The 19456-nt window shown below is 33.3% G+C and overlaps 1 protein-coding gene across 1 annotated transcript; it reads left to right on the top strand.

Annotated features, from left to right (window-relative positions):
• On the top strand, positions 10961-18126 carry LOC109347483 (potassium transporter 4-like). Its single transcript, XM_019587359.1, has 9 exons — positions 10961-11097; positions 12470-12710; positions 12796-13041; positions 13785-13835; positions 13949-14209; positions 14356-14408; positions 15045-15159; positions 15261-15515; positions 16909-18126. Exons 1-9 carry the CDS (start codon positions 11053-11055, stop codon positions 17994-17996), a joined length of 2355 nt encoding a protein of 784 aa, XP_019442904.1. The 5' UTR covers positions 10961-11052; the 3' UTR covers positions 17997-18126.

Genomic DNA, 19456 nt, shown 5'->3' with positions numbered 1-19456 from the left:
CTCTTTCATTGTTATTTAGCTCATTACAAGCTTATAAGTGAAAAACCATGATTGTCCTAACCTTAGAGAATTTTGGATCTTCAGAATTGTTTTGGGAATGGGTATTAAGTAAGAAAGGTTGCATTGTTCTTCAAATCTTGTGGATTCTTGGTTATGTCTTAATGATGGTTGATACAATTGTGCACATAAGTGTTAAAAAAAACAAAAAAAAAACAAAAAAAAAGAGAAACAAAAGTGAATAAAAGGTTGAGTAAGGCAAAGAAGTTTGGAATTAGAGATTTGGTCTTATTTTGGGTTGATTTTTGCTTACTTTTTACTTATTCCCCATTGCTTCTATATTCCATTTGGTTTTACCTACATATCCCATATTTATCCTACCTTGTCCTTGGTCCCATTATAACCTTGAAAAGTCCTTTTGATCTTTATGTGCATGTACTTATTATGTTGATGTTAGAGGCTTGTCAAGCCTATAGTTGTGTTTGTTTTCATGAAGGGCTTTGAGTGTAAACACTTGCAACCTAAGACACATGAGTGTAACCACTTTAGAGAGCATATCTTGTGATGTTCTATCATTGTTGTGACTCGCCTCTTGGTTTGATTGGTTTCGTGGCATACTTGAATTCATTAGATGATGTTCATGAATATCTTGATTTGATTCTTTTACTCTTGTGTGTTTGAATTTCCCCATTTCATTACGTTTCCTAGATTTCATTGTGAAGTATATGATTTTCTTAGTGGTTTCATTTTCTACTCTTTGTGATCTTCTTGCACGACTCACATTGGTGCATATCGGTTAACATAGCCTTATTTCTTTATTTTCCATTTAACTTCGTTAGTTAATGGAAACCGGGTAATTGATGAGCAATATATTACACACTATTCATAATCTTAATTTAGCATGATTGATGATTCTTGGTGCCTTATTGACTTTTTTCACATGGTTTAGTGTTTTAGACTTTATTGGACTAATATTCCTAAAATGAGTTAATTTGGGATTATTTGACCTGATTAAATCTATTATCATTTTCAAATCATATTTGACACCAATGACATTTTGGGCATTATGGAAGTGGAGGATATGTGTTGAAGTGAATATTGTATTTTTATTTCAGGAGTTTTTTATTGTAATTTAGCTTTGGGCAAATTGTTTAGGCCCAATTCGGTTTTATGTGTGTTGGAGGGGATAAATTCGGATTCCCCACTCCAAACACACACACTTTACTTTTCCTCACTTTGAAACATAAACACATTTTCGTTTTTCCCTCTTTTGCTCTGCTAGGGTTTCACTCCTTCTTCATTTTTCATTTTCGGTTTGTTCTTCTGTTGCCATGGAAGGCTAAATTTCTGGACTAAGTTCCTTTGCTAATGTATCACAACTCTTGAGGTTTTGTTATTAATGCATTTTCGGTTTCTTTATTGTTTATTTCTTCTATCTTATTTCTGAATATGGTTTGCTTAATTCCATTGCTTAGAAACTGGTTGGTTAAGTTTATCTTCGCTTAGTTGATTTACTCTCTCCAATGCATGAATGCTTAGTTCGTGTGAATTTGTTAACCATTTCATGTTTATACTGATTTCGCCTAGTTAGAGGTTTAGGTTCTGGAACTTTGAATTGATTATCGCTTAGTTAATTGATTCTCAACAAATTCGGAAGTTAATGGTTGAAATTTGAAAATAATCTTTTGAAACCGATGATTGAGTTGTGAATAAACAAACCAAATGAATTTAGCCATTTTATCATTTTGTTATTTACTATTTCTGAACTTCCTTATTGTTCATACTAATCCAACAACAAAAACCCCCTTTGTGTGTGTGAGTATAAGGTGTTTGAATCTTTGCTTGAAAGATAATCCTTGGGAAACGACCTAGGAGTCACTTCCTAGTACTACAGTTCTTAATTGTTATATTATTTGCATCGGGTACAGCCTTGATCACCCTCTAACCCCCTAGTGGTCTCATTTTATTTTTGACCTAGATTTCTTCATTATCTGTACGTTTTTGTGGTCCTCCTTGCATCCAAGCCCCCAATGGTCTCGTCTTGTGCCTTTTGACCCCCAGTGGTTTCATTTTATTTTTTACCTAGAGTTCCTCATCATCTATGCGTTTCAATGGTCCTCTTTGCACCCAGACCCCCTAGTGGTCTCGTGTTGTACCTTTTGGTCCCCCAGTGGTCTTATTTTATTTTTTACCCAAAGTACCTCATTATCTATGCATTCTCGTGATCCTCCTTGCACCCATGCCTCTAGTGGTCTCGTGTTGTGCCTTTTGACCTCCTAGTAGTCTCATTTTATTTTTTACCTCGTAATGGTTTCATTTTATTTTTGACCTAGAGTTCCTCACTCATTTTATTTTTGACCTAGAGTTTCCCATTATATGTGCGTTCCCGTGGTTCTGCTTGCACCGAGACCCCCTAGTGGTCTCGTGTTGTGCCTTTTGACCCCATAGTGGTCTCGTTTTATTTTTGACTCAGAGATCCTCTTTATTCGTGCGTTCCTGTGGTCCTCCTTACACATAAACCCTTGTGGTTTCGTGTTGTACCTTTTGACCCCCTAGTGGTCTCATTTTATTTTTGACCAAGATTTCCTCATTATCTGTGCGTTCTAGTGGTCCTCCTTGCACCCAGACCCTCCAATGGTCTCGTGTTGTGCCTTTTTGTCCTCCAATGGTCTCATTTTATTTTTGACCCATATCTCCTCATTATTTGTGTGTTCCAGTGGTCCTCCTTGCACCCAGACCCCCTAATGGTCTCGTGTTGTGCCTTTTTGACCCCCCAGTGGTCTCATCTTATTTTTGACTCAGAGTTCCTTATTATCCGTGCATTTCTATGGTCCTTCTTGAACCCACACCACCCAGTAGTCTCATGTTGTGTCTTTTGACCCCCTAGTGGTCTCATTTTATTTTTGACGCAAAGTTCCTCATTATTTGTGTGTTCTCAGGTGCTGCTTGCATCCAGACCCCCCCTCTGATCTCGTGTAGTGTCTTTTGACCTTAGTGATCTCATCTTTACACCCGAGCCCCTAGTTGTCTCATGTTGTATCTTCGACCCTCAAGTGGTCTCGTTTATCTCGGTATGAAACATCGTCTTTGAAACTTGTCCCTCTATATGTATCTTCCTAGTCAAAATTTGGTCTATTTTTTTTTTATCTTTACTTTCTTCTTACCATGATAACTTTTGTAACATTTGTTACTCTTATTATCTAGTAAGAAGTAAGTAAAGAGGGACAATAATAAATACCCAATTTTGACCGGTAATCTATTTTTTCTAAAATAATATAAACAATAATAAGTTGCTGAGTAAATAGTAATAGATGAATAAGATTAATAGAGGGTGACCAGTTGGACTTGTTGGAGCCCATTCAGATTAAATTTCCTAACTTAATCCCCCTTTATAAACCTTGTTTTTAGAAACAAGGAGAATGAAGATTCAGATTTTGAAAAGAAAAGAGAGGGAAGAGACAACCCTAATTTTTAAAAAGAGATACACTTAATTTTTTTTGAAGAAGAGATGAGGCAAAGACTAAAAGAAAAGAGTAAGGTGAATACAACAGTTGATAAGAACTCAACATTATTTTCTTCATTCTTCTTCAACTTCAAAGAGGTATTATACTCACTTGTGTTCCTTTATCTTTCGTTATTATAATGTGCTTTCACTATTGAACTATGGTGCAGAAATATAAAAATCACCGTTGATATTGCAACCATCACTATTGGTGTCGCCGTCACTGTTGGTGGTGGCTATGTGTCCAGCCAGCCACATGGGTTGTCCCCTTTGGCAACCCTAACCCTAAACCCCAATTTAATTTTACCCCAAAATCTTAATTCCCAAATTAGTTTAGCCATAAACCCCAAATTGATTTTAAACGTAAATCCTAATTTAATTTAACCCTAAACCCTCAAACTGATTTTAACCTAAATTCCAAATTGATTTCAAGCTAAATCTCCAAATCCTTTTTTATATAAATCTCCACTTTAATCTTTTTTTATTTACTTTCATATTTATTATTTATTTAATAAATATAATAAAAATATTTTTTATAATATATATACATGTGAATAAATAAAAAAATAATTTTTAAAAACAATATGTGGTAAACCTAGTGTCTTGTCGCGTTACCTTATGTTATTAATTCTTATAAAATAATTTTAAAAAAAATATGATGTAGTCCACTATAGGCCTAATGCATTGTCATGTTAACTTATGTTGTTAATTCTTTTCAAATAATTTTTAAAAAGCAATGTGTGATAGCCAACAATAGGCCTAGTGCCTTGTCGCATTATCTTACATTGCTAACTTTATAATAAAATAAAAATATACCATCAATGAACTATTTTCTGAAAGAACTATGTAGCCTTGATTTCTCTATTCACAATGGAATTTAATGCTCTTGATAAGCGAGAAAGAGTCATTAAGTCACTAGTTGGAGAATTACACAATTGAGTTTAAGTGTTAGATGCAATAATCACTTCACCTTCCAAGTAAAAAGAAATAATATGTAAATATTAATATAGTGGAACTTGATAAAGCTAGAAAATTGTTTACCTTAGAATAACCAATCTAAAGGTTTACATCCATCGAAAAGATTTAATTGTAATATTGGGGTTTAGGTTATGGAGGATGGGTGAGAGATGGGTTAAAATGTGGTCGAGGTTATAAGGTGTGAACAAGGTTGTGACTAATGTTTAAGTGTAGAAGTAGTAGTGGGCAAGGTAGTCAAAATCGAGATTCTACTTAGGATCGGAGGGGGTCAAAGATCGTAAATGTAGAATCGTAACACGACTCGTAAGATCTTACTTACTAATAGAGATGTATGATAATAAATTTATATATATATAAAGTAATAGACATAAATCCAAATCCAAACGTTGTTTGCTAGAAACATAATTCCAAACCCAATCTCAAAGCATACATTTGATAAAAACATAATTCCAAAATCCAAATCCATTATAAAAACATAAGTCTTAATGTAACTAAATCTAATTTAACAAATCATTCACATCAAATTATCTATAATCATCTTTCAAAGGGGCTTCATCCTCATTTTCTTCAACATCGTGTATATCTTCTCCAATGATTTCTCTCATCAAATCATCACCATCACCTTCTGGGCCATCCAAATGCTCTTCATCATCATTATTGTGCTCCACAATCCACTCATCATCAGATGGAATGTCATCAATAGTCAGCTCGACACCCTTCCTAGCTTGCTTTTTTTTGACAATTTTGAGTTTGCCATAATAAAAACAACATCATTCATTGTTTTTTGCATTAATTTATTTCTTCTTTTGGTGTGAACCTAAACCAATAGTTAATAAAATATAGTTATGCTCAAATTTGTGTGGACATAAACAAATAATACAATTCAATCGAATTCTTACCATTTCAAAAGCACTCTAATTACGCTCACATCCAGAGGAGCTACACGTTAAGCTTAGTACACGCAGAGCAAACCTTTTCAGTTCTAGTGTTTCATCCCAAAAAACTCTCACCAATCTGTTGGAGTCTTCTGGTTCACCATGTTCAAAGCCAAATTCTTACCAAAAAAACCTCGTTTATTAGTAAAATGATCCATCTGAACAACAATCTTTGATTGATCTTTAATATCAGGCACCATTCTCCCTATGGCATCAAACAATCCATTTCTAACTTCAAGATCAACAGTAAACCCAGGAGCATAATGTAATTGAGGGTTAAGAAAATATCCTGCAACATGTAATGGTCTATGAAGCTGTCTATCCCATCTATCATCAATGATTTTTCATAGAGGCATATAATTATAAAGAATATCATAAATAATGATGTTAGTTACAAATAAAGAGAAAATAAATATGAATAAATGAATATTAATTGCAAAAAGTACATGAATGTTACCTATCTTCAACACCATTATAAATACTTTGTATCTTCTCTTTAGCTTGATCCATTGCTTTGTATATTAATCCCATTGGTGGCTTCTCATAGTCATCTGAATCAACCAAATGAAGAACTTTCATTAACAGAAATGCACCCTTCAAAACAAAAACGATACTCTTCCAAAATTCCTTATCCAATACCACATCCTCAATCAATCTCTCATCATGTGTCCTAGAAAATTTAGTTGCCTTCCATTCTGCTGATGTGAACATTCTTATTAAGCTTGTTCTATTATCATTAAGGCAAGCCAAAGTCAATTATGATGTGGCAAAACGAGTGAGGTCCGGTCTCACTAAATCTCTCCCCTTTGTGTGTTGTTGCAAAAGAGAAATTAGAGAAGTCCTTCCATAGATGAAGGTAGTAATTTTTCTACCTTTATAAATTGTGTCTACATGAATAGGAATTTTCTTCTCAAACTCTTCCAGCATTAAGTCAATACAATGAGCAACACAAGGTGTCCAATAAAGTTTTTTCCTTTTCTCCATCAACATCTCTCCAATAGCTTTGTAACTGGATGCATTGTCTGTCACAACTTCAACAACATTATCCTCTCCAATCTCCTCAACAACGTCATCTATCATCTTAAAGATCCTATCAGCAGTTTTTGCAATGTGTGATGCATCAATAGACTTCAAGAAAATTGTTCCCTTGGGGCTGTGCACTAAGAAATTCAGGATTTCCCTCCTCCTCTTGTCGGTCCAACCATCAGTCATTATTTTACACCCAACTTTCTTCCACTCAGCCTTGTGTTCTTCGAGTCTAGCATTGGTCAACTTAACCTCTTCCTTCAAATATTTGACCCTAATTTCATGATATGAGGGAGGCTTAAACCTTGGTCCATGTTTCGCAACCAACTCGAACATTTCAAAATATTCGTCACTCCTTGCCACATTAAATGGAATGGCATTGTTATAAAAACACCTAGCAATAGCTTGATTTGCTTCTTCTTTGATGCCTTTCTTAAACATGTTGTTGATGGTGGCTTGAGTGCTAATCCCCTTCCTCCTGAACAAGTTTTGAACTCCTTTCCTCTTTTCCCCAACTTTAGGTTGTTCCTCCTCACTCAAAAAAGAATTGGACTTGTTGATCAAGTTTTGTTGTAAACCACCAACAATCAATAACATTTCCTTCTTCAACTCATCACTCACAGCAATACAAGGTTCAACATCCTTGTTAGTTCCAGCTAGGTGATGCTTCAATCTGTAGCACTCCAGAAGTAGTATTTTGGGACTCAGGAGCATTAGTTGAGCCTCCAACACTTGGACTTGAGTTTGAGTTATCTTCTCCAGACATATTAAATTACTCCACAAAAAATAGTCACTGTACAAAAACAATAGTCAGTACAAAAATAGACACAAAATAGACACTATACAAAAAAACAACATAAAACAAATATATAAATAATATATATAAATAAAAAACAGTGTGTATATAACATATGTATAAATAATATATATTACCTAAACTATATATATATAAGATAAATAATATAATATATATATATATAAATAAATATATAACATATATATAAATAATATATATTACCTAAACTAACATACATACATAAACGTCACTTTAATACTTAGTCACTTACCACTGTTACCAGAAGAAGAGGAAAAATAAAACAGAAGAGAGAGAAAATGAAACGGAGAAGAAGAGAAAGGAAGAGAAGAAAAAGAAGAGAAGAGAAAGAAGGGAAGAGAAAAAAGAAGAGAAGGAAGAAAAGAGAAAAGAGAAAAGAGAAAAGAGAAAAGAGAAAAGAGAAAAGAGAAAAGAGAAAAGAGAAAAGAGAAAAGAGAAAAGAGAAAAGAGAAAAGAGAAAAGAGAAAAGAGAAAAGAGAAAAGAGAAAAGAGAAAAGAGAAAAGAGAAAAGAGAAAAGAGAAAAGAGAAAAGAGAAAAGAGAAAAGAGAAAAGAGAAAAGAGAAAAGAGAAAAGAAGATGTTACCTACTTACCTTCACTATGTAAAAGTTTTACAGTAAAACAAAGAAGAAGGAAAACTTCTGTAAGTTTGATTTTAATATTTTTAAGTTTACTTCCCCACTTCTACCCCTTCAAAGTCTGAAATGAGCCATTAAATTAGAAAATTAGGGTTTTTTTACAAACCGGGTTGTAAAACGGGTTGCGGCCCAAAACCTTTGAACTACCGCACCTAGGAACGGTGGAAGCGTCGATTCCACTGATTCCACGATCCTACCCGACAATTTCACGATTTCACCTCCACTCGAACACGTTTTTGGGATCGAGCACAGTTGTGCCGTCAGAACACGTAAAAACGTCCGATCTCACGTGCCGGCACACGATTTTGACTACCATGGCAGTGGGTATGATGAGTACCAAAAAATGGGTAGAATTTTTGGGGGAAATGTTGGATTAAGTAGAAATTGATAACTTTATATTTATCCATGATTCACCTTAGTGCATCAACAATTGTTTCATATATGCAATTTGCTACTTTTTATTTTCCTGTAGTTTGTCAGCAAAATCCTGGAGAAGGGTTTTTAGGAAATATGGTCAAGAATGAAATTAAAGGTGTTTGCGGTCCATTTGAATGAATTTTTAGGCAAAATATTATCTACTCTAAACACATAATTAACATGCAGTTCAATATAGACTGTTTATATTGAGGTGTCCAATCTAATTCAGTCCAAATATTATATGCGATTTCGGCTCAGTTTGGATCGATTTTTTTATAAAAATTTGAAATTGCACAGACACTCAAAACCCATAAAATGACTAATATTAAGCATAAAAAGAAAAATAATAGTGTTCAAAAACATCAAAACAACATTAAAAAAGTGTCCAACAATATTAAAAGTAAACAACAGCAAAAACAACAATAAACAAAAAAAACAACAAGACGTCAACAATAAAGTAAACAACAATAGTAAACAGCAACAACAACAATAGAGCAGCAACAACAACAATAGAGCAGCAACAACATTAGTAAGAATGGCAACAACAACAACAAGATAACAACAACAATATGATGACACTTAAACAATTTTGGTCCGACCTGAATCTAAGAGGTGAAACCGAAAACTGGACCGATTGGTCTTTAAAAATTAAATCCAATACAATTCAAACACATTCAATTTTTACAATTTCGACCTATTTTGAAGCAATTTTTGGTTTTATTTTTAGACCAGTTTGGATTCGAACTCCCCTAAATGAAACCACAAATAATAAGTATCAAATGAATAAACACCATAAAATAGATTTTTTTATTTATGCCATCTCTTCTCCTACAACCACAACCAACAAGCATATATACTAACTTCAACCTAAAACTAGAGATAATCAATATTAAGGTTGTTCTTAACTATCCTAGTAACATTGCATAAAAAATAAAAACCTAAGTGCTTATAGTTGGGCCTGTATCATACCCTCATCATTTTAGAAGTACTAGTAAATTATATTGATATCTCTGAATTTTAATGAAATTATATAATCTTCTTTCTTTTACTTGGGCATAAATCACCCATAATTTATATACATACATCACAGTGACTATCTCTATATAAATAATAAGTGTAATCTTTTAAACATAAAATGGTGATAAATGTATATAGGTTAATCAAAATATGATATGTTGTGGAGATAAGTCCAAATTTATGAGTCAATACATCCCCATTATTTTGATTAGTGATTTAAACTACATATCTTTGAACTATTGATATATTTTGTAACCGACAACAGTAATGAAAATATATTGACTCTTATACTATTTGGATTTGTCTCCACAATATACCATTTTTATTTAACTTAATTATACCCATCATGTTTTTTCTGTCTAAAAGATTACACTTATATCTTCTGCAGGGCTAGTCAATGTAATGTATGTATATAAATTAATGGTGATTTATGTAGGTTTAAAAAAAAGATGAGTGATTTATATAATTTCACTAAAAATCATGAGTGTAAATGTAATTTACTATTGTAAAAGAATTAAATAATGTGTATCAATAATAATAAGAGTAAATTACACGGGTCTCCCACAAGTTTTAATGAAACTACACATACCACCTCCCCTTTTACAGTTAGACATACCTCACTTGGATTTAACATATTAACTAAAAGTTAAAATGAATAAATAAAATAATAGCTTAAAAAACACAACCCTTTTTTCTTTTAAATAGGAAATCCTCATTCTCAAACTATGGTTGAAATAAATCAAAACAAATTTGGGAACTTATTATTGTATAGCTAGGAGGTGAGTAGAAGTCATTTCACATTTTCTATTGTATTCCCATTTTTGTATTATTTTTCATTTTTTTATTTTCTATGGTATTTTGATTTTTTCATATATTATATTATAAGTATTATAATAAAATAAGTATATATTATAATAATATTTATTAATCTATATATGTGTATGTCTCCATTAAATAAGAAATATTAGAAAAAATCTTCTTAAACAATATATTACAAAAGAGAATGAAATTAATTTACATATGTGTATGTGTTGATTAAATAAGAATTTTAGAAAAATTAATCTTTAACAATATTATAAAAGATAATAAAACCTATTTTAGTAATACTTATTAATTTATATTCCAAAGTGTGGATTAGAAGATCTTATTAAACAAGTTGTGAGCATGAAACATGCCTTATATTAAGAAGTCTAAAAATGGTATTTTTATTATAATATTTTATGACATTCACATCACACTATTACTTAAGATCAACTAATAATCGGGTAATTATTATAATGCGCATATATAAATAGAGAGTATATTTTCTTTACCACATTTTATATATTTGAAAAAAAAAAAAGGAGGGATCCATTTATTTAGAGAGTAAGTTTTATAACTATCTAGAAAAATCCAATTGATTAATTATTGAGTAGATTTAAACCATTAGATATTCGTAAAATTGATAGATAAAATAAGAAGTAAATTCAAAAGGGCTTACTCTCGGAGTAAGTTCAAGGCTTACTCTTGAGTAAGTGAATTCTTGAAGGTTTGGTAGAATGATGATATGTAATTTTATTAAAACTAGAGCAAGTAATATCAAAGTGGGAAACGGATACAATATAAATGAACACCAATGGCCCATTGCCGTTGACATTCTTAGGCACAGGGTAAAGCTTCAACACCATCCTCGTGCTGAAGTGACACAACACTGCCACAAGCTCACATCATGGAACCTGAATCTGGAGCTTCAGCTTCTCGTAATCCCTCTCCGGTAACGCCTTTTTTCATTCTCTGTTAATTCTCTTTTGTTTCCATCAATTTACGGCAACTCTGCTATGAATTATGTTTTTTTGTTGGAGTTGGGTCCTTTTCAAGGTTTTAAATCTGAGTTTGTGGATGCTGAAAGTTTTGGGAGTCGCCGAAACTGTATCATGAACAAAATTGTTGTCCATTTAGCTACATATGTCTGTAATTGTCTAAAATGTCAAGGTTTTGGGAGTTTCCGAAACTGTGATTGTGACAGCTTTTGAGAACCTTGGTCTTTTTTTGGTGACAGAGATGAGTGGAGATGCTTGACAAGATGAGTGAGACTAAAAATGGATCTGGAAAATTGTGGTAACTTCTCTAAAGATAGTAGAATCGTGCTTTAAATAGATTTTGAATGTGTTGGGAAGACTTGTAAGAAATCCCTCGTAAGGAGAGTAGATGAGAGGAAGGGTAGTCTAATAGTTTGAGTTAGAGTTGACTAAGAAAAAAACTATAAATGAAGTTATTAAGCATGATTTAGATGTAAATAGTTTATCTATGAATATGATTTACTAGGTCTGTTGATCCATGTAGCTGATTCTACCTACCCGATTTTTTGTTGGGTGTTGGATCTTTGGTTTTAAGTGAGTTCCCTGTACTCTGCACACACCCTTTAATTCTTTTTTTGGGACAAAACTCTAGCTTCTATGTACATGTTACTATGCTTCATAATCTCCAGCTACATGGGTATAAAATATTGTTTTACAGAGACTTTTGAAATATGTTTAGCTTGCATCTAGGTTAATGAACCTCTGTAACTCAATTCTATTTGTGTCCATGTGACACATTTTTTTATTGACTGCATCTTGTTATTCATTCTGCTGTTTTACTTCATTCCATTTTTCTTTGATTTTGTTTAGAAAGGTTTATTTTTTTTACAAAAAAACTGAAGATTGATTCCTGTATGCACACATTTCCTTCAAAGGTTGCTTAGTTTATTGAATTTGAATTCCTAATGTATTGAAACCTTTTTTCTTCGTTGGTGATTGGTTGGATTTCATTTGTGGTTGCATATAGTATATACATCTCCTTAGCCTTTAGGATCAGAAACATCTAGCATATTCTATGTGTTTAGATGTGGGAAACAGAATTATAATGTCAAAACTAATGGGATTGATGTTAAATTATACAACTTGATATACCATGTGATAACATAGCTTATCATGTTCACATTTTTGGTTAATTTGTTAATCTTATCGAATTTTGTCATTGCTTTGTTCTTTAATTTCTTTCTTCAAAGTTAAGCACACCATCTCAGTATTGATTCTTTTGGATTTCTGCAATATTTGGTTGACAATCAATATGTTTCATTGTCTATGGTTGCTGGTGCTTTGCAGTTGTCATGGGTAAACCTCTCGAGGAGTTTATTATTAGCATATCAAAGCTTTGGTGTGGTATATGGAGATCTAAGCACATCTCCTCTCTATGTTTATACAAGCACATTTAAAGGGAAGTTGCGAAACCACCATGACGAAGAAATTATTTTTGGGGCATTTTCATTGATTTTCTGGACCCTTACGTTAATGCCCTTGCTTAAATATGTATTCATTCTATTGAGTGCTGATGATAATGGCGAAGGTATTATATAGTGGGACCTTATAGTTTTTTTCCAAGTAGAAAGCTTATCAAGTGCTTGCTTTAATTACGATACAAATATTGTCAGGTGGGACATTTGCTCTATATTCTCTGCTCTGTAGACATGCCAAGTTTAATTTGCTCCCCAGTCAACAAGCAGCCGATGAAGAACTGTCATCCTACAAATATGGTCCGTCATCACAAGCAGTTGCCTCATCTCCACTGAAAAGGTTTCTGGAGAAGCATAAAAGGTTAAGAACGGCCCTGCTTGTTGTGGTATTGTTTGGTGCTTGCATGGTAATAGGTGATGGTGTTCTTACTCCTGCAATTTCGGGTAAGGCACTCTTGTAAATCCTGGTGTTCACCGCAGAAATAACTTTGTCCAAATTGCCCATGTTCCTGACTTTTTTGTGAAAGAAGTTATGCTAGAAAATAATATTTTGGATTTTTATAAATATTGTAATGTTCATATAATAACCATTAATAGATAAGGAAAAAATTCTTCTGGTTTGTTGATTATTGCTATATTTGAAATTTGGGAGGGCCTGGACTTTGGAGCTTGTTATATCTATACATACATACACACACAACACACACACATATATATGTATATAGTTGTAACAATTCTGGGTATTCAATGCAACAAATTGCATTGTCACACTTAATTTTCTGAAAGAATTAAATGCTAAGTTAGTAAAATTAATTTAGGAAATTTGTACTCATGCTCTAAGTTGGGTGAGCTTCGGCGCAACGGTAAGGTTGTTTGTCTGTGACTTGGAGGTCATGAGTTTAAATATCGAAAATAGCCTATTTGTCTGTGACTTGGAGGCTGCATGCATCTACTGTTCTCAGACCCCACTAGGTGGAAGCCTTATACACTGGGTCGTTTTTTACTAATCTCTAAGTTCATAGAATATAATTACTTTTAGTCGATTAGTAAACAACTCCTTTGATTTGTTTGTTATTTTTAAACTGAATTAAAGATCGAGTAATGACATTAAATGTTAAAATCTTTAATATAAAGAGTACCTTTCTTCTAATATGAAACTAACTATTACTGACTTCCTTACCTTGCAGTTCTAGCATCATTATCTGGTCTAAAAGATACAGAAGCGAAATTGACTAACGGTGAGCCGGTTGTTATTTGTTGTCTTTTGGTGAAGATATTGTAATTTTAATTATTTCTTGTGCAATCCTAAGGCATACAGTTTTATATTACAATAGAAAATCTATGTTTTCAGGTGAACTTGTCCTTCTAGCCTGTGCCATATTGGTTGGCCTGTTTGCACTCCAACATTATGGCACACAAAAAGTTGCATTTGTGTTTGCACCAATTGTGATCATTTGGCTGGCATCCATTTTTTCTGTTGGACTCTATAATATCATATATTGGAATCCAAAAATAATTTTTGCTTTATCCCCACACTATATCGTCAAGTTCTTTATCAAGAGTGGTAAAGAAGGTTGGGTTTCTCTTGGAGGGATCCTTCTCTGTATTACTGGTATGTTATCTATGGAGCTAATGCATTATAATTTAATTGTAATGTTGTTTTTCTATTTTATAAATTTAATTGAGCTTACCAGAAGCTGAGATTTAAACAACTCAGATGCTATGGTTACTAATTTTGACAGTTTTGTTTCTCACCAGGCACTGAAGCTATGTTTGCGGATCTAGGTCATTTCACTGCCTTGTCAATACGGGTAAACTTACACCTTGACTGAATTTTATTCATAAAATTCGTTAGTGGTATAAACTATTATACTGATCCCACGTAGTGGAAAAAGCTTGATTATTGTTGTTATACAAACTAGTATTACTTGGTAGTAAAGTAAGATTGATTGTTGTACAGGCCTGGCCCTAATGCCCGAGGGGCAAAAAAATTAAGGGTCCCAAATTTATCAAAAACTTTAACAATGTGAAACTTCAACATCAAACGATATCAATTTATAAATTTTAAATTTCAAAGAAATGTTGACAAAATTCTTCCTTACAATAGGACTTCAGCAATATACTATTAATGTCCACAAGTCCACAGTAATACAATCAACCAACCACAAGGCCTTACACAAGTTACAATAATTTATAAGCTAATACTAAAGTGATTCTATGAAATGTAATAGAACCAGTGTAAGATTTAAATATAAACACATTAAGAAAATAAAGTAGCAAAAAATGAGGTTATTCAATTAAAGCTATTTTATTTTGAATGGGCCCATGACCATTGTGGGCCCTAGGCGTTCGCACATGGTACACTTGCCTAGGGCCGGGCCTATTGTTGTACTTCTACTGAATTGATGTTTACAAGAGATTTCTTAACATTCTTCTTCCTTTTGCAGCTTGCATTTACCATTGTTGTATACCCTTGTTTGGTAGTACAGTATATGGGCCAAGCAGCTTTCTTGTCCAAAAATCCCAACTCCGTTCATAATAGTTTTTATGACTCAATACCTGGTTAGTTTACCTGAGTCTTTGGTTATTGGTATTGATGCAGTAGTTTTCTAAACTAATGCAATTTATTTTAAACTGTTAATGTTTTTTTGTTCGTCCTGCAGGAGCTATATTTTGGCCTGTCTTTGTTATTGCCACCCTTGCAGCTATTGTTGGGAGTCAAGCTGCTATTACTGCCACTTTTTCCATCATCAAGCAGTGTCATGCACTTGGTTGCTTTCCACGAGTCAAAGTTGTACACACCTCGAAACATATGTTCGGGCAGATCTACATCCCAGAAATAAACTGGATACTTATGATCCTGACTCTTGCTGTAACCATTGGATTTCAAGATACAACCTTAATTGGAAATGCTTATGGTAATGCATTTACTTTTGAAACATTTTTTCTCTCTGCCACTCTTACGTCTTTTTTTTGGTATAAAATAACTTGAGGATGTGAAAGTAATGATAGTAGAAAAAAGAATTTTAGGTTGCCAAAATTCCACCATCTTGGCGTTGCGGATTGCTTTGTGGGAAAATAGGGCGGCATCGTGGTGGTTAACATAAAGTAATTTAAAAGATAACAAATATAATACATATACACAAAATTAATAGTAGCATAAGCCACATAACAACATCACATTAAGGTAATAAGAAACAAATAATATAGCATAAGGTTCCATAAAATTTGTCAAGTCTCAACTTCATTAGGCCACTAAAAAATTAAAATTAACTAGACAAAAGTAAAATGAGCAATACTATAATATAAGGTCACAACTAAAAATCAAAAGTTAAAGACAAGTGTTAAAGATAAAAGATCTAATCCTTCTTCTAGATATCATCCTCCTCCCCATCATCATCCTCCTCGACAACATACTCAGCGGCATATCCTTCAACTTCTTCTTTATCCAATTCATCACATTCAAAAGCCTGAAATTCCTCTTTAGATTCTTCAGTGTTACCTTCATGTTCCATTTTTTTTATCTATTTCAACTGCTTACTCTTTCTGACTTATTTCTCTCTTTTAGATGATGAAGCACTACCCTTAGCTTTCTTAGCTCTTCCTCTTGAAGGTATAGGTATATGGTTCTTTGTTTTTGTTGCCTACTATTCGATCTAGGCCCCCGAATTATCACACTCAAGACCATCACCATCATGAAAAACCCTCTATTTTTCACCTTCATCACCATTACTATCCATCTTCCGAACAAGCCACTCATCAATCTCATTAAGAGAGATCGGGTCAACTTCATCCTTGGTATTATATCTTCGCTTCAATGCTTCATTGTATTTTAAATAGATTAAGTCATGCACTTTTTAATGTCAAGCTTGTTTCTTTTCTTGGTATAAATCTGCAACATTTAATTAAGTAACTAGATGGAATACTCAAAAGAAAGTTTAGCAATTCAACAACACTAATCATGTATGTATCAAACCTAATGCTTTTGCTAGTTTGTCTGGTAAATCCAACTTAATATTTTTTCTTGCTACTGATCTTGAGTGGAAATGACAGTTAAAAGTTAGTTTTGCATCGATATTTACACAAGCTTACAAATGCTCATGCTTCCAATCTGAGCATGTTGCCCTTTTACAGCAGAGATAGTAATCGTGCATGCTTTCAAACAAAACATAGTACTTTGCTGGTAAAGTTGCCTGTGGCACATGATTTTTATGTTTTTTGATAAAGGCTGGGTTTCTTTGACTTGCATCAGAAAGGCACTGCTCCAAATTTGTCTCATTGAAGTTAATTTTTTCAGTATTTGGTTTGCAGGGCTTGCTTGTATAACAGTAATGTTTGTGACTACATTTTTGATGGCGCTAGTCATAATCGTTGTCTGGCAGAAAAGCATCCTGATTGCGACAGTATTCCTTTTACTCTTTTGGGTGATAGAGGGCGCATATCTATCAGCAGCATTCATAAAAGTGCATCAAGGAGGATGGGTTCCTCTTGTCTTATCCTTTTTCTTCATGGTTATCATGTATGTATGGCATTACTGGACTCGTAGAAAGTACAACTTTGATCTACGCAACAAAGTTTCATTGAAATGGTTACTAGGTTTGGGCCCTAGCCTTGGTATTGTCCGTGTCCCAGGGATAGGTCTCATCTACTCTGAACTTACAACAGGAGTACCTGCAATATTTTCCCACTTCGTAACTAACCTCCCTGCATTTCACAAGGTGATGATTTTTGTTTGTATAAAATCAGTTCCTGTTCCACATGTCCCACCCGAAGAACGTTTCCTGATTGGGCGAGTTTGTCCCAGACAATATCGTATGTATAGGTGCATTGTAAGATATGGGTACAAGGATATTCAAAGGGATGATGGGGAATTTGAGAACCAACTCATACAGAGTTTAGCAGAATTTATTCAGATGGAAGCAGTGGAACAACCACAATTGTCAAGTTTTGAAACTTTACATGATGGGAGGATGGCTGTTATAAGTACTAGAAGCTTAGAATCAACTTCAAGTTTAATAGTGTCCGAGCACGAAGATTTTGATTTGGATGACAGCATCCCTAGCAGCAAATCTACAACCCTGCGACATTTGCAATCCACTTACGATGATGACAACACACAAGTAAGGAGGCGTCGAGTAAGATTTCAGCTACCTAATAATCCTGGGTTGAATCAAGCTGCTAGGGAAGAGCTTTTAGATCTAATTCAAGCTAAGGAGGCTGGTGTTGCATATATAATGGGGCACTCTTATGTGAAGGCAAGGAAGTCATCTTCATTCTTGAAGAAGTTCATCATCGATATGGGTTACTCGTTTCTTCGGAAGAACTGCAGGAGTCCAGCTGTGTCTCTTAACATTCCACACATCAGTCTTATTGAAGTTGGAATGATATATTATGTCTAGTTGTTAAGTTTCATAGTTTGATCTCCATGCATTTATTTTTTGGGTTTGAAATACATGCTCGACCTGCTGTTATAAATATTATATCACCCCTCAAACCGGACATTAATATGATGGTATGACAGTTCAAGTAGGGGTGAGCGTGAGATGGGTTGAGATGGGTAAAATTTGTTCCTTATGTGTCCCTAAATATTGACCGAGTTAATTTTTGAACCTGAACTTGTCCCTAATTAGGATGGCACGCATGAGGGACAAGTTCAAAATAAGATGGGTCAAGATAGGGACGAGTCCAGGTTAAAAAAAGACAAAATGACAAACGTAGATTTTTTTCTCAAATCTTTAAGCATGCATAATCAAAATTACCACAATCTTTATGTAAATTCAACTAAAACCTGTATCCCTCATACATCAGTATATAAACTACAAACCGTAAATTGCATCATTCAAACTAAAAACTATCACATTCTTTATTTTTTTATACAATTGTAATCTTTACCTTACTCATATTGCAACACAACCAATTTGATATGATTTTTTTCCCATAATGCTATATGCGATTTATTATAATTTGAATCCCTAAAGATTTATTTCTTATCAAGGTCATTCATGGAGCTTAGTCAAATTCATATGATTTAATTCAAATTAGATATTCTCAAATCTTTAATTTATCTGATAATCAAACCTTAATAAAAGCAAATCATTAACTCATTCATTTTTTTGAATAATTTTGAAGAATGTTTTTTTTTGCCGGACAAAATTAAGTGTTAATAGTAAGGAATAAGAATGACATTATAAGTGGTATAGATATGTTGTGTGAGCTTGTAGGTATTTGAGTTATGCGGTCTGAACATATTGATAAGTATTTATTCAACTATTCTTGATATATAACTATAAGGGACGGGTCGGGTGACTCGGACATAGACCCGAACCCGTCCTTTTTTGACGACGGGTTTGTCCCTTTTAATCGGATTTGTCCTTTTATATTTATTTGGACGGGTCAGACCCGTTCCTAAGTCATCGGGTTGAGACGAGTTTACAAGTTGAGCTAGGTCTTACTCACCCCTAAATTCAACCAATAGTTTAATTACATATCGGTAAAAGTATGTACATATATTACATTAATATTAATGCTAAAAAATTAATAAAGAATGTGATAAGTATTTTTACTTACCCCATTTGTAAAACAAGATGTGTGAATATAGTAGATCATGTGAGAAGTATAAACCAAGGTAGATATTATATTTGATCATCTACAATAACATTTTGATAAAAAATAAGTTACTTTTTATAAAAATTGGTATTTTTAAATGAAAATCAATTTGACTATATGACTAATAAAATTATTTTACCGTACTAGTATGAAGATCAGTTTAATTTCCACATCTATGAGATTCACTTAAATTTTTGTTTGAATCATATAGTATTTTTGCTAAATTAAAAAACTATGTATAGAGAATGAAGTT

Source organism: Lupinus angustifolius, chromosome LG05, assembly GCF_001865875.1.
Source record: "Lupinus angustifolius cultivar Tanjil chromosome LG05, LupAngTanjil_v1.0, whole genome shotgun sequence".
NCBI lineage: Eukaryota > Viridiplantae > Streptophyta > Magnoliopsida > Fabales > Fabaceae > Lupinus > Lupinus angustifolius.
The sequence above is the reverse complement of the archived record's forward strand: the minus strand, read 5'-3'. Positions and strand labels throughout refer to the sequence as shown.